At 39.6% G+C, this 17,065-nt stretch overlaps 1 protein-coding gene across 1 annotated transcript; it reads left to right on the top strand.

The window, feature by feature from the left end:
* Positions 1-1,567: 1,567 nt before the first annotated feature.
* Positions 1,568-16,423, top strand: tat (tyrosine aminotransferase). The gene is made up of 12 exons (XM_022755908.1): positions 1,568-1,666; positions 2,934-3,238; positions 3,460-3,564; positions 5,179-5,246; positions 5,600-5,758; positions 7,613-7,751; positions 7,881-7,933; positions 12,929-13,081; positions 13,192-13,320; positions 13,825-13,908; positions 14,897-14,995; positions 15,125-16,423. The coding sequence occupies exons 1-12, from the start codon at positions 1,662-1,664 to the stop codon at positions 15,263-15,265; spliced, it is 1,440 nt and encodes a 479-aa protein (XP_022611629.1). The 5' UTR covers positions 1,568-1,661; the 3' UTR covers positions 15,266-16,423.
* The last annotated feature ends 642 nt before the right edge of the window (positions 16,424-17,065 follow it).

The following is a 17,065-nucleotide window of genomic DNA, read 5'->3' as shown; positions in this document are numbered from 1 at the left end:
AAACAAAACAAAAACACTGTAAGCTACTTGTTCTGCCACAAAAGACAGACAGGCAAGGTTAGCGACTAGCTTGGGAACATAGTGGAGCATTTAGTAGCTAAAAAAACAGATATTTCCCTCAGCTGTTAGGGACCACAAACAGATAACTCAAAACAAATGCTAATGTTGCTCTGTATCTCCTGGAGGTGTAAATAGGCAATTGTTTGCTGACAAGTTTGGAATATCAACAAAAAGGTGATAATACGTCAGTGTTGTGTTTACAGCTTGTTTCCTGAGTTAAGGTAAGTTTAAAGTAATAGTTTGATGTTCTGAAGCTAAGAGATGGTTAGCTTAGCCAAACAGAAGGGTTACTGTGGTATGCGCTTTGTCATTAGGAGCCACTGTAGTTGTACAGGTGCGTCACTCATTATATTATATCTTGTGGTCATGTCACCAAGCTCCACAGCCAGGAGATGATAAAGGAATGACACATCAAGATATCACAAGAGGCTACTGCTGCAACCTATAGCTACATGTGTATGAGAAAGAGACCTAAGTTAAATTTTCATGAAGATTAATGTAATGAAATTTGAAAAGATGTAAAAGTGAGACTCGGTATATAGGCCTAGAGGTTATTCAAACAATTGTATGGTGTCCTGGAAATGTATTGAGGCTGACTATGAACTGTGGACCAGCCCCAGAGTCCCCAGAGGTTCTGCAATATTCAGTCATATTGATGATTTGACAGGTGATTATGTTTGTTCTGTCTGAAACAGTAGCAGATTGTAGCGTGTTTGCAGACCAAATTCTAGAAAGCCCTGTGGTCTGCTTTTCAGGAGTGGATGAATGAAGCAAGAAGGGTTGTTACATAACATATATCATATGGACAGTGGTGGAGGAGGAAAACTTTCCTTTACTGAGGTGACATTTAAATGGAGTATTATATTAATTATAAGTAGCAAAATATACAAATTAAAAATACTTAGTTTGCCCGATGTGTCAATATTATATATTATACTGTCATATTATTGTCATTAATGCATTAATCTGTAAGTTGCATTTTACTGCTTTACTTACTCCAAATGGAACCAGTCTTAACAACAGGTCTTGTGTATATTGTTGATATCTTAATATATAAAGTTGCATCATATTGTCTTTTAATATCATCATATGTTTTGTATGCAAAAATCTGACTTTGAAAATTTTATTTGTCAAATACAGCACACACTGAAAGCATAATATTTACCACTGGAATGTAGTGAAGTATAAAGTACTGTGAAATAAAATAATGAATTTCTTTTGATGAAAGACGCTCTATTAAGGAAGGGGTAGCCCACTTGTAGTTTTCCTCTATAAGGAATGTATAGAATTTCATGCCTGGTGCCATGATGACGGACTCTGTGCGCCTTTTTTGTTTTGACGCCAGTGCGCATGACGCACTGAGGCGTCCAGTCTCTCGCCCTTCTCCAGCCGGTGACTGATGCAGTTGAGGGTCTGAGGTGGTATGGTTCTGGTTAGTGATGTAAGAGGGGTGTAATGACACAGCCCTCAGCCTCCACCAATGGAAGTCTGGGCAGGGTTCAACACCCATTTTCGAGGATCTTGCTATAAAACCGGCTTGATGCATCCCGCACACTTCACTTTATGTAATTAACTTTTTTGGAGAGTTTTGGACATTTTCAATGAGGTGAGTAAATCCTTTAAATTAATCTGTGCTCTGACATGAAAACATGGTTTGAATGAGTGGTTCTACAATATGAAAGTTGTAGAATATTTTAATGTATATTTTCAGAGTTTTCTTGTTTATAAAACTGAACCTCAGATTTATTGAGGATGCACAGAGATATTCATCAGTCCTGTACGAATTTCACTGCAACTGTGCAGCCTCTTGATGGCCGTCATACACTGTAATACAATATAAACTCTTGCGTTTCATCTATTTTGTACATGTTTGGAAGATAAATCTTTGTCAGTTCATTTCCAAAGTAAATTTGTTTTGCACCATGATTAAATAATGAGGTATGAAGACTTGAGAATATAATGATAAGAATTGTTTATGATGCGGATTAACTGATCACCGCGTGCTCTTTGTGTCACAGCGGGAGGACAGTTTCACAAACCATGGGATCAATTTATATGCCAAATAATAATCTGTGATTTATAAAAATGTAAATGCATTAGTGATATTAGTCAAATGCAAGAATCCTGCAAAACAACGCGAGAAAATGTTCTCTATATTCATCTGTGAATAATCTCTCAATGCAGGATGATGATCAACAGCATTAATGACTGAACAGGTTTTAATTAGGCTATTAATAAGAATATTTGAATTACTCTTGACCATTTTTATTAATCTTGACTGATGAATGAAACAACAAATTTGAGGCAGTTTCTTTTTTTTTTTTGCAGTTGTGCATCAGCACAACAAAGAGACATTTTCATATCCTCTATGTAGGCTAAGTAAATTAAGCAACCCCCCCCCCCAAAAAACAAAACAAAAAAAACAAAAAAACAACAAAAAACACTGTTAAAGTAAATGACCTGCATTAAAAATGCTTCTTAAGTAAGAGTGCAGAAGCATTAACAACAAAATGTACCTAAAGTATCAAAAGTACAAGAGCTCATTATGCAGAATATGTTTCATTATTATATATTTTATAGGCTGTTATTGGATTATTTTATATTATTGATACATAAGGAGCATGTGAAAGGTGCAGCTGGGTGAGGAGGAGCTAATTTTTGAGTATTATATGCGCTGTTGGCTGGTTTAATAACAGTTCATTATATTTTATATGATGATCATTGTTAATGTCAAATGTATGAAGTAGTAAATGTATAATGGAGCATAACATGGAATACTCACATAAAGTACAAGTACCAAGATTAAGTACAAAACTATTTGAGTAAATGTACTTCCGTATTCCTGTTCTAACACTCACTGTCGGTCTCATCAGTTCCAGGATGGATAACAAGTCTTACTTGGTTCAGATGAATGGGAATGGAGTCCACGGCAAAACCACACTCAATGGCAAAACCCTGAGTGGGACTGGAGTCAATGGGAAGGGAGTGCACGGGAACGGCATCCACCATGTAAGTGTGAATGGCAGTTTGTATCCAACCAAAGCCAAGAGCCGCCGGCAGAGATGGGAGGTGAAGCCTTCAGAGATGGCCAACAACACGCTCAACCCCATCAGGGCCATCGTGGATGGCATGAAGATCACCCCAAATCCAGATAAACCCATGATTGCACTTTCGATAGGTAAGAGGGTCTCTGCAAATCATCTGACAGATACAACTTCGTTGCTTACATTCAATGCACATGTTCAATAAGACAACAAGCAGTAAGACAGTTTTCAGAGAAGCTCTCTACAGTTTAATCCAATGCTGTGTGACTGTAATCAATAAAGAATAACTACACCCATAGATTTCCAATCAGTTTCTTTGATTAGAAATGAAATAAACCCCACATCTGTTCCCCAGGGGACCCCACTGTGTTTGGAAACCTGCCCACAGATGATGCAGTGCTTCAGGCCATGAAAGACGCTATAGACTCGCAAAAGTACAACGGCTACGCTCCTTCTGTTGGTGAGTCACACTGACTGACTTGAGTCCTTCCTTGTGAGGAAGAAAACACGATGACCAGGAGTTCAAAATGTAGAAGTGCTTATTGAAAGCTGATGTGCCGCAGAGAAAGTGATGAGCAGTACAATGACAGCAAGTGAACCGCAGGCATGGCAAGTTATATAGCATATATAGTACCATTCAGACACAAGGCCTCTATAAAGTGCTTTATAGAAGCATGCAAATACATAAAAAATAGAACATTAAAAAGCATTTATAAACAATAAAAACAAATTTGAATAAGTAAAAATAAGAATATTTAAATACATAAGATCAGGTAGGACACTTAGGACACCATTTTAAAAGGGGTGCTCTAGTCTATTAGACATTCAAATGCATAAGATTAAAAAGATGTTATGTATGTAATTTATTGGTGAGCTGCAGCAAATAGTCACGTTTTAAGCCCATGAGCTGACAGTCTCAGCAGATCTCAGGTGATCAGGAAGTTTGTTCCACAGGTGAGGGGCAAAGAAACTAAAAGCAGCTTCACCTTGTACGGTTTTGATTCTGTGAACACAGAGTGAACCTGTCCCAGGTGAACCTGAGGGGTCTGGATGCTTCGTATCATACAAGTAGATCAGAGATGTGTTTAGGCGCAAGACCATTTAGAGCTTTATAGAACCATAGTGGTGCCACACCAAGTTCTGAAGTTGTCTCTTCTGACGATAATCCCAGGTCTCACATGATTGCAACATTTTACCACACCTTACTCCACATAATGTTAAAGTTTATAATAAATCATAATGTGTGAAGATGCTATGTGTCCAAAATCCACAATGTCACATGTTCTGTGACATATGTTCTGACCTTATCTATAAGACCTTGAATACCCTTGTAATGGAAGAGAGGAACGTCTCCAGGTGTCCGCCATCAGTAATAAAGCTGTCCAGACAGTAAACCATTAATAACACAGTGAGGGTTACTACAGCCTGTGAAAACAAGATGAACACTGGGGTGAGAAAACCTCCTTCACAGATAGAAGTTATTTTATATTGCCCTGAGCGCTGAGGTACAGATGCATATATGAGATACAGTATTCACATTAGTGACTTAATGTGACTTTCAATTTAAACTCAGGAGGCTCAGGTGGTAGAGCGGAAGGTCGGTGGTTCGATCCCCAGCAATAATAAACAAAATACTGATATTATGCTCACAGGAAATAGGCTTTTAATATTTATATATGTATATTGAATATATATTGAATACATATCTGAATTTATACTTAAATCACTGAAAATGTGTATTTCTGCTATTAATATTTCTCTTTGTTATTCATTTAATTCTTCGGTCTCACTTGTAAATGAGATCTTGATCTCGATGTAACCTCCTGATTAAATAAAGTATAAATAAAATAAAAATGTGTGTGTGAATGGGTGAATGTGACTAGTAGTGTAAGTGGTAAGACTAGAAAAGTGCTATATAAATGCAGTCCATTTACCATATTGAGAAATCTAATTCTCAGAAATGGTCTGGTGTCTGTAAATCACGCAGGCTCCTGCTCATGTTTACCAACCCCAGCAGTCAGTGATGCTCTGATTCTTCACTGTCTGTGGCTCTAATGTATGTCTGTATCGGCAGGTTATCTGAAGAGCCGGCAAGCAGTGGCCAACTTTTACAGCTGCCCCGAGGCTCCACTAGAGGCAGAGGTACTCACTCTTCATGCGCCTCACACCTTTGCTGACACACTTTCATTCATGTTCTCTGATCCTCATTGCTCTGCAGTGTTATCTCTAAATCTGAATCCCAGTATAGGACACCTTAAATGTATTGTAACCACATTGTGAGTGAGCAGCATGATGCAATAAACAAAATACTTATATTATGCTCACAATAAATAGGCCTTTAATCAGATCGTAATGCATCAGAGTGCATGTCTTCAAAGTTACTTTAGATGTTAGAGTGACTTTATTCAAGCTGCATGACGTTATCATCGGTATGGACGGAGATATGTTTGATGTTGTCTGTGTCTGTGCTCTGAAAAGTGAATGCCCTCTTCCAGGATGTGATTTTGACCAGCGGCTGCAGTCAGGCCATTGACCTGGCTATCAGTGTCCTGTGTAACCCAGGGGACAACATCCTGGTCCCATGCCCAGGCTTCTCCTTATATAAGACTCTGGCTGTCTCCATGGGTATCAAGGTCAAACTCTACAACCTGCTGGTAAGTGAGAGGGTACAATCCCGACTCCCACTGTAGCCTACTAATTATTACTACAGACGTGGTAACAAACTGTTGTAAATGCAGGATAAGGTTAGCTCAAGGGCTATTATGTGTTAACACTCCTAACAATGCTGACATTGCATGCAAGCAGCAGGATCCCCAAAAAACACACACACAACTTTGAAACTATTTTGGACTTGTGGTCACAGTCAGAATTGCAGGTCGTGCGACATCCACTAACCCTGTCATTCGGATGAAATGGTTGTACAACAATGATTTATCTTTCATTCTGAGCATCACAAACACTCTGACATGACTATTTCCACAGTTTGAGTCATTTGGTCCAATCAAAATTCATGAGTAGTTGGATCAGTAGATTCTATTTGTGCCACTTAACGAGCCAGAGAAGGAATCAGGAGGCCTGAGCATCTTTCAAATGAATCAAGGAGGCACCGTCTTGTAACACAGTATCCAGTTACTCTTCCTGGCTCTCTTGTGTGTTGTGTGGCCATAGAATTTATATGGAGATACTGTTACACACATGATTACAACAGCTTTTCTTGGCTCTGGAAAAGTTTTGCAAATGTAAAAAATCCATGGTTTTAAAATTCATAATAATAATAATAATAATAATAATAATAATAGTAATGATTAGGATTTTGTGCAGTTTCAGAGGTCAGACAGATGTGACCTTTACACTGGTGGTCTACTAAATGCATAGACTTGGGCCACTGGGGATTTAGTTATTTATTTATTTACCTTATGTTGTAAATACTGCAGTCAGCCACTGTGAAAAGCTCTGGGTGATCATTTGAGGTTATTAATCAATTTATATTGTGTATAGTCAAAAGCTGTCAGTATCATATAGAGTGTATATAACATTATAGATGACCTCTTTCATGGTAAATACAAGAGGTTCTAGTTTACCCACCTCTTATATTAATGCGTCACTGCCATCACATTTGATTTAACATTTTCTCTCAGTAATTTTTTTTCTCATATTTCTCTTATCATCAATTTTTCATTTTGCAATAAAAAAAGATGGAACACGTCCTGAAAGCTGCCGCAGGGAGATAAAGCTGCCAGTGGTTCAGGATGAGCTTCACAACTCAGCAGAGTGGAAGCAGATCTCAAGCTGTTAATCACAAACTTAAAAAGATCCACCACAGTAAACCCAACTATTTGGCCATCATCACATTAAAATGTAATGAGCCAGTACATCAGTTTTTCTCCATCAGTCATTATAATCAGGGAGTCCATCACTCTCCCAGACAAAGAAATACTTCACATTGTAAGTGACTGGAGGCCAATGGAAACATCTGAGGAGGAGACGTGTGAATCAGGCCACTGATGGGAGGAGGGTGTGGACCTCCTGCTATTGGTGCATGGCAGAGAGGAAACAAGATACTTGGAGACAGTGAAATAAACAGTTGTTACCATCAGTGTAAAGAATGTGGGACATTGTAGACAGGAACTGTAAAATCAAAAAAAGACCACTCAAAGCACTTTACAATACAATCTTACCCACGGACACAGACTGGAGGAGCTGGGGATTGAACCACTGACCTTGTGATTAGGGGACAACCTGCTCTACGCCACTTGTTGAGCAGCTGCGGCTGCAGTTTCTACATTTAATCATTTTGCTGAGAGGCTTACATCATAAAAATAGTTACACTGAAAGAGGAAGTGGTTTAAGCGCTTGGTCAGTTGTGGTTGGCTGTATTATTGTTAACAGCTTTTTACTGGCTGTTGAGGATGTCAGTCAACAACATCTATCTTTGTACATCATGAGCGTGTGTTATCGTGCACAATAAAGCGTCTGCCCTCATCCTCACATACATCTGTGCCTTGCAGCCGGAGAAGTCATGGGAGATTGACCTGCAGCACATGGAGAGCCTGATCGACGAGAGGACATCCTGTCTGATTATTACCAATCCATCCAACCCGTGCGGCTCAGTCTTCAGCAAGGAGCACCTACAGAAGATCCTCAAAGGTGAGCTGCAGCTCTAACAAAGAAGAGCTGAAATTCCTCAAAAGCTTTTTAACTGGCATCATGGTTGAACATAGAAGCAAACACCGCACGTGCAAAACACTGAAATGAGTTGCTTCTTGTTTTTTTCAGTGGCCTCCAGACACTGTGTTCCCATTCTGGCTGATGAAATCTACACCGATATGGTGAGTACAGCCACACACCGACACCAGTCCCATTTCAGTACAGGTTGCCAGGTGTGCTTGGCCCTGTGTAACACCAGCGAGGCACATTCTTCAACACAGTGCCAGCAGAGGTTGTGTTTCATTTGGTGGTATTTGCTCTGGCTCTGGATGGCGAGGGCACAACCCCACATCAGCACAGGGGGGATTAGAGGCCATGTGCTGTGAATGAGGCCTGGGGGGCAGCAACCAGTAAGGTTTTCCAGGTCTAATATAGTGAGGATTTGTCCGTTTGAAATGCAGATTCAGAGGTGAAGCTCTGCCCACAGTGCAAATTCATTCTTATTCTAGATAGTGTGGGGTTTTATTTGCCCAGGTTTTGAGATATCTGTCACAGATGTTTTTTTCTTGGGATGCATGAAAAAGATCAGGACTGGTACTAAGTTGGCCATGATTTGACAGACCTGGATTAAATACAGTTTCTTTGTCAGTGCTTTGTGCAGCAAGAATCACATATCTTAAATTTAGAGAAAAGCCAGTCTTGTTATCAGATTGGTACTCAGCATCTGCAGGTATTCAGAGCTGAGGTACCAGGATCGCTATCAGTGCTTCCCTCCCCTCTGCTTGATCCCCAATACAGGGGCAACAGCTCTTTCTCAGAAACAATGCAACAAGTACGCAACAATAAGTGTGTGGCTGGGTGACAGCTCAGTCGTTTTACTCCAGATCCTCTACATTTCCTCTTCTCTGTGCATTTATTTTGTGGTAAAGTCAGTTCTCATCCTCAAGTTGATGGATGAATCATTACATTTCCCCTAGAGCAAATGAACATATGTTTGCATTGCGTTCCTGCACTTGGATACACCTTTACTCTGTACTCTCTCCTACCAAAGAAAGAATTATCCAGAATAACATGGACACTGTTTCTGACCAGAGCCATTTCTCAATGATTTGAGCAACATAACTGAAACGCCTTTCATCTCCAATGTATTGGGGTGAAGGCAAAAATCAAAGAGACAGATAGCGAACCAGACCTTTAAGCCTGAAAGTGATCAAATTGAAGATCAGAAAACAACTCTGTCAGCACATTCAGTCCAAATCTGTGGCATCAGTGTTTCAGCCTTGAAACGTTTGTGCTGGTCAAAGTTTAGTTGAAGGTCATGCAAACACATACACAGATATACAGACTCTTGTACACACACAGACAGACAGACAGACACACACACACACACACACACACACAGGCGGGATGAATGTTTGCCAGCTCATTAAAAAAGAGATAAGGTGAGAGTTGAATTGTCAGTAGTTTTACACGTAGGTTACTGTCTCATAAGGTGCGTCATACAGCTGCATGTAGCATTAATCTTGCAACTATTGAAGACATTTTACATTTGACTGTCCATTTTAATATCACACTGTATTATTATATTTAATGGACTATTAAAATATAGGTCTAGTATTAATTCATCAAAGTATGAGGGTTTTTTGGAGCGAAAGTGTGTTTCAGTCGTCTCTGCTCAGTGCAGGGAGGGTGCTGTAGGTACAGAGTGTTCACTGAAGTAAGAAAGAGCAGTAATGAAATGAAACGTTCCCTCACATGAACAACATAAGTAAATAACTACACCAGTCTGACCTAGTTCCATCTGCACACAGCCTGATAGTGACCATGTACATAAGAACAATGTCAGGAGGTAAAGATGAACTGATGGAGACCAAACTGTAGGTTCACACAAGGCCAGACATCACTCTGGGTAAAAGACCTTATGTGACTTACTGCATCAACTAATCAGTAGAAAATAGACTCATGTGTCTACGATTCAGTCTCATCAAAACTTTCCACAGTCTGCAACATCAACTTTTTTTTAGCAGTGAGACAGTCGGAGACTGTGAAAGCAAAAGAGGATTAAATGGTCGGTTTATCATTTAAATACATATATATAAATATATACTATAAATATATATAGTTGAAGTTTTTAGTTAACCATTCATTCAGTCTTGAGTGTCTCCTGTGACACTGATTTGCATCATTAATAGTATATGTGTTGAAAAAGGCCCACTGTTCCCTCATCCTGTTAATGGGCAAAGAGGTCATCTGAAAGCTCAAGGGGTTACATGTTACATTCTACATGTTACATGTTACATTCTACATGTTACATGTTACATGTTACATGTGGGTTGAGTTTTTAAGTAACTTCAGGTGTCTTGTGTTCAAGGACATACAGTGTGTGTCAGTAGTAGATATGTAAATGTATGTTTGTAGTCGGTTGCTATTGGTTGTCAACATAAGGTGATGTGTAACTCGACCAACCTGTGTTCACTTCTTTCTCCCTCGTTCTTGTACTTGTTCTGTAAAAGGGTTACTCTGACTCTGTGTTGTTGGGATAAGGAACGAGTATGAGTTCTGTCCCCTTATTGATCTATAATAATCTTTTGTTAAAGGGATAGTGAGCTACTTCTTAAAAAGTCATTACATTACAGTAGATTCTGCTCAGTGGGCTCCCGGTTAGAAAAGCCAACAGACCGCACAGGCAGTGCAATGTGTTGATGTCCACGATGCCATGAGAAAAACTTTTAAAAACATCCACTGAGACAATCCAATATCTGTTTAAATGTACACTCCATGTAGAATATTTTCAGCACTTTATCTTCCTGTGAAAACAGAACTTTCCTTTGGCACTACACTTTTCACCTGCTGAAATACCGTATTCCTACGCACACCTACGGAGCACACTGTATTATGCTGCAGGCCACAGGTGCGCTCGTGCGTAGGAATATGGTTTTTCTAACTGGGAGCATGCTGAACAGAATCATCTGTGGGTAATGCTCTGACTATTCATGGGTACCTCACACAACCCCACATCAAATAACCCCAACTATCCCTTTAATCTTCGGTCAGTCCGTGTCTGTGCTTTTTATTTCTGTGTTTGTGTCCAGTGTTTTACCTGAATATCCACCACAAGACAAACCCAGACCCCACTGTAGTTACTAAAAAATTTTGCCCCTCCCTTTCCTTAAGTAAAGGGACATTACAATTCATTGTGGTTCATAATTAGTCAAGAATAATACTTCAAAGTGTTTAGGCCACTGTAGTGTTTGAAAGGTTGAGATATGGAGTTCATATGTTCATAAACTGTTCCTTTGAAGAGTGAAGCAGACAGGTCAAGTATTCAAGAGTAAAACACTCCATGATTATCTCATGCCACTTTGCTGTGGTGGGAGGATCTCATACAGTCTGACAGAGTAGGAGTAGAAGTTTATCATGAATATAGTCTGTGCATTACATGTACTGTACCTCTGGTGTTACATGTCTCAGGCCAGGCCTCTACATCACCTTTACTTCTCTGTTGTTTCTACTTATTGATCTCAAATCAGGATTTACTGCTGTTTCATTCATTTCAATAGCGTCTGGAACCTGGGTTGAGATGTTGTTGTTAGCGACATGACATCGTCTTCTCACTGGGTGAGGTGTACGTGGTGTGGGGAGTATCTAGACCCACTCCAAAGGGCTGAGAGATGAATGGTTTACTAGTGTTAGAATGGACAAATAAAGGTCCGGTATATTCATTCGCAAAATGCGATGTTTATTAAACCAAGTCAATTTCAGTTGTTTCTGCTGAGTGCAGGGAGGATGTTGTAGTTATGGGGGAAGACGTGTACTTTATACTGATGAAGATAACAGAAGCAGTTGGTACAAGTCACACCAAGGTCTCCTATTGCACCAAAGCTTTAAAGTAGTCACTCTTCATAAAGTGTCGGCCAAACGAGTGAATGTAAATGTAAATGTGAATGTAATGTAAGCAGCAGAAGTGAGTACAGTCACAAACTAGAGAAGAAACTTTGTCTCACAGCCACAAAAATAAAATGCAGCTTTCCATCAGCTTCACAAGGACAGATGCATGTTAAACGCTTACATCTGCACTTTTTAATTTTGTTGTAGCAGCTATTGTGAGTGGAGAAAACCCCCCTACCAACACAACCACCACCAGCACCATCTGACCATTTCACTTTGAGCACAAACAGACCAGAATGACTTTGCACTTTTTTGGCTGCATGTGTTTGCAATTAAGTCGGATGTCAGATCTTGGAGAAGCAGGAAACGGGGAGGATTAGGGGGTGTGTGGTGGGTGGAGAGCTGGGTTGGGGGTGTGGTGGTGGGGCCTCTCGTTTATGACTTGAGTGTTTTGAGGGGCCAGGGTGTCTGGGAACTGCCCCAGCCAATCAAGGCTGAGTCAGTGGGGCATTTCCCCGTGTCCCTCTTCTACATAAGACCCTCAGCAGTACATTTTTACAACACTGTCTGTGCAGAATGTATATGAGCTGTAAAGTCATTGATTATTATAACAAATATACATCCAATTTCTCACACCCTCCTGACCCTTTCTGTGCTGCTCATGATGTTTTCATGTAATCGCAGATATTTGATTTCAGAGAGGGGAGGGGTTGAGGGACTCTCTGCATGTTAGATGAGCTCAAACAGCCACAAGCCAAAAATTGCTGTGTCATTCACAGCAGTCTGACCAATAGGACGCGGGGCGGTTCTCTGCTCAATGTCAAAGATACTGTACGGCTTTAATGAGAACCAGCTTTCTGTAGGTGGAGCGTAGATCACTGTGGTTACTGTCATCCTCTCTCTGTTATCGCTCTCTCTCTGTACTCTTTTATTGTCTCTAGTCTTACTTGGTTTCTCTCTCACCTCCAAATTCAGATTGATATTCATATTTGTCTATAATTTTAAATTCTTTAAAAATAATTTTTTTTGATACTTTTTACTAGGGCTCCAGGATATGCAAAAAAATTATATTGTGATTTCAATTATATTTCGATTAATTGTGCAGCTCTGACAAGTGTTCATGGGGCTAAATATGAAGAGATACAGATCATTTGCATGCTGTGCTTGTTTTAATAACTTTTTGTTTTGACTGCCATAAACTTGCCAAAAACCCCATCAACTTGAAGGTGACCCATTCCCATGGATGATTTTCTGAACGTATTCAATTCTTCTCCTGCTCCTGTCTTTAGGTTTTCCCAGGCTGCAGTTGTCCGTCCATGGCGTCTCTCAGCAGCGACGTTCCCATCCTTTCCTGTGGCGGCTTGGCTAAACGCTGGCTGGTCCCTGGTTGGAGGTTGGGATGGATCCAGATCCATGACAGGAATGATATATTTGGATCCCAGGTACATCTTATAAATATATATATATATATATATATACATACATATATATATGTGTATATTTTAATAGTACAATGTTCTTATATTTTACTAATTGTCTGTCTCTTCTGCAGATTCGACAGGGGCTGGTGAAACTGACCCAACGCATTCTGGGAGCATGCACCATTGTCCAGGGAGCACTGGAGGGCATCCTCAACAACACACGTCAAAGCTTCTACAACGACACCATCAGCTTCCTGAAGGTAAATATGGAGATAATTAATCAGGACTGAGTAACGTGCAATGTATCTTCTCTCTATCTCAATATTTTACTGAGATTTACAGTTTGATCAATATACAAATGTTACCGTGGACACATGAGTCAGTCAGCTGACCCTTACCTGTGTAGTGTTATTTATGCTCAGCAGCAACTCCTACGTTCTGCTATGTACAATTAAAAATGTGAGTATATGTTTTAAATACCCCGGTTATGCAAATGTGTGTATTCTGTAGAATATAAGATTAGAAGCTCAATGTGCTGTAGATATAAAAAACAATGTATTAGTGTAAAATGATTGGCTAGTGCAGCTTTAAAGCAACAAATGACCTGATCTCTGCCTGAGCAAAGGCAACAACCATTCACTTCTCATCATTTCTGACACAAATAAGATGCTTCAAACTTTTTCTTGTTTTATTTGTTTTTATTCTGACTTGCAGTAATATGTACCACAATAATACGTAATATTTTTTAATTTTTTCTTCTTCAGTCCAACTCAGAGATTTGTTTCAATGAACTGTCCACCATCCCCGGCCTGAACCCCGTCATGCCATCAGGAGCCATGTACCTCATGGTCAGTACCAGAAGTGTGTGGGGTTCATTTTGAACATCGACATTTTATTATGAGATTTTATTATGTCAAGATTACTTTGTAATTAAAGGGGGGCATTCCACCGATTTTACTCACAAAGTTCAGTTTTCATGTCAGAGAGTATAATGTCAGATGTGGCTCAGAAAACCTGTTATACAAACTGGCAGCATGGAGTTTGACAAGGCAGGGTGCTCTAACAATCAAATCATGTCTTTTAAATCTGTCTCCTGTAAATCCCCAAAGTTATGGAAGCGCATCACTAAATTGCTGGAGTATTTAACATATGTATACAGTCTGGACAGTCTGTGTGCTAAATATTTGCAGTTAGGGCACATAGCCTCAGAGCATGAAGTCAGACATTGATTAGTTCTCATAGTAGTTGGTCATATTGTAAATATACAGCAGCATATTTATATTTCATTTTGCCTACACGCTGGTGACCTGGCGAACCACCTTCAGGGAATTTCTTCAAATTTGGCACATTCACTTGGACTCAAGTATGAACTGATCATAATTTGGTGATAAAAGGTCAAAGGTCAAGGCCATTGTCTTTAGCCATAACTCAGAAAATCAATTCACTAATTATGATAAAATACACTTGACACCTTTTATTACATACAGTATACTACATAAGTCTGGACATGTATGTAAACTGCAACTTGACTGGTTGATGGTGGCGGTGACAAAGACCTCAAAAAGTGCTTGCCATTTATTTCTGAGTTTACATTACATTACAGTATCTCAAAATTGATAGCCATATTCATAAATTAAGAGGAAATCAATGAATATGTAATTTTAACATTTAAAAAGCTTTTAAAATTCACCACATCACCTAAAATGAATGAGTAATGGTAGATGTTAACATCACATTCACATTCTAATCCTGCCTATCCATGCATTTGAGTCTTTTCTTTGTGATTGTACAATATTTTATTATATAAACTTTGTTTTTATGTGCACGTTTTTCTAGGTGGGGATTGACATGGATCACTTTCCAAATTTTAAGAATGACGTGGACTTCACTGAACGGCTGGTAACTGAGCAGTCGGTCTTCTGTCTGCCTGCCTCGGTAAGACACCATCCCTTTGTCTGTCACTGCGTATCATTTACATTTCATGTACCATTTGTTCCTTTATCTGTCTACGCGCTTCATCATCACTTTAATACCTAAGACTATCCATGATGTGTCCTCTCCCAGGCATTTGAGTATCCCAACTTCTTCCGCATTGTGGTGACGGTGCCAGGAGAGATGATGGTGGAGGCTTGTGTTCGGATCAGGGAGTTTTGCCAGTGCCACTATCGGCCCCGCAGCCGCGACAGCAACGATCTGGACCAGTGATGGAACCTAGTTCCACCAGTCCAACAGTGTGGTCCTTGTGGAGATTAAACCTTAAAGGCTGGATGAACTGTCACATACACTGATAAGCCAAAACATTATGACCACCCCTACCTAATACATTGTTGGTCCTTCCTCTGCCACTAAAACAGCTCTGACCTGCCAAAGCATGGACTCTCTCACAGTGTTGTGTGGTCCTGATGTTAGCAGCAGATCCTTTAAGATCCTTTCAAACTAAGGCTGCATTCAGACTACGTTAAAACAGTGCAAGGGCCTGCTTTGGTGGGGGGGTGTGTTGTTTCATGTACTGCTGAGTCTGTGACATACATGTGGGAAGGCCAGTTGGGGGACAGGGCATGGAAGGGGCACTTGCACGTATGTGAATCCAACACAACACCTTGCCGGATGATGTCACATGGTGTCTGTCTAATCTAACCCCAGACCTTGACATGCGCCATTGGTAGGAGATTATCACCTCATCTGTGCGTGGTCATAATATCTTGGCTCATTAGTGTATACTGAGCTGGAATCAGCTTTGAAATTTTATTCCACCATGTTATGAAGTTATACTTACACAAATCTGATGTCAAAGCTGTGTTAATATTGTCATCACTGTGGCACCAAAAGCTTGTGAGCAGTGTATCTGATGGTCCATTCATGGTGTAATTTTTGATGTAAACCATATGAAATGAGAAGACCAAATATTTATATTTTATACAGGCAACTTATATTAACCTCTACTTGTTTTTGTGTATTTATATAATTTGTGTACGGCTTTGTATGCCTATGTAACGTAGCCTCTTCGATATCAACTGCATCCATGCATGATGAACACACCTTTATGGTACTTTACGCCTGTTTTTTACTCTCTGATCCACAATTAGAGGCAGTATATATATATATATATATATATATATATATATATATATATATATATATTCAGTATCGATTTTTATAAACTTTATGTATTGATAATCTTCTGTATACTTAGAAAATGACTCTCAGTGCAAAGTGTTAGACTGCATGGGCATGCTCTATCAGAACCTTCTCTGTATATTTGTATGTTGATTGTGTCATATTGAAAGGCATATAAATATATATTTTTACAGACACAAAATCTTATTTAGTAGTTTTGTTGATAGTAACCGAATAAAAAAACATGTTGACATGACTGGTGCTGATTGATATAAGAGAAGATAATTATTAGATACTCAACTCTCACGAAACATTCTGCACACAAATCATGCAGACCCATCAAAAGACTGTCCTGTGTTCGCCAGTGAGGGAATGCTATCTCTATCCCAGTGGTTCCAGTGGCCATGGCCCACTGGTGGACTGTGAAAGTATTGCAAGTGGGCCGAAAAATTCCTTTGCAAAACAGTTCCTACTTTTATTTTGTTGCCGGTCCAGACCACATTATGTACTGGTTTGTGCACGCTAAAAGAAGAAACACTGGAGAATCAAAATGATTAGCTGGTTAGCAACAGGAAGAATTAAAGGAAGGAGAGTCAAGAGACAGAGGCAAGAGACAAGTGATCTCTCCCCATCAAACAAAAAAGAAAAAATTGAGCCTCCTACATATTTCTTGAATGTTCGATTGTTATCATTCAAATAAAAAGTGCTTTGAGAAGGCATTATTTGGCCTCTGTAATGTTATGGGGTCAGATGTGGACCGCCAACATTTTTGAGATTTTCAAGTGGGACATGAATTGGGAAAGGTGGGAAACCACTACTCTATCCTCAGGCCTCCGGTTTCCCTTCTTCAGCTTTCCACAGGGTATTTGATTCTTATGTAACTGTACA

This window comes from Seriola dumerili, unplaced genomic scaffold (genome assembly GCF_002260705.1).
Source record: "Seriola dumerili isolate Sdu_G_001 unplaced genomic scaffold, Sdu_1.0 BDQW01000242.1, whole genome shotgun sequence".
NCBI classification, from domain to species: Eukaryota; Metazoa; Chordata; class Actinopteri; order Carangiformes; family Carangidae; genus Seriola; species Seriola dumerili.
Note: the sequence above shows the minus strand (reverse complement) of the source record. Positions and strands in the feature narration are given on the sequence as shown.

Coding starts and splice junctions, on each gene's coding strand:
- tat (XM_022755908.1), top strand. Junction 7,752..7,880: donor CCTACAGAAGATCCTCAAAG/GTGAGCTGCAGC, acceptor TGTTTTTTTCAG/TGGCCTCCAGACACTGTGTT. Junction 13,909..14,896: donor CAGGAGCCATGTACCTCATG/GTCAGTACCAGA, acceptor ACGTTTTTCTAG/GTGGGGATTGACATGGATCA.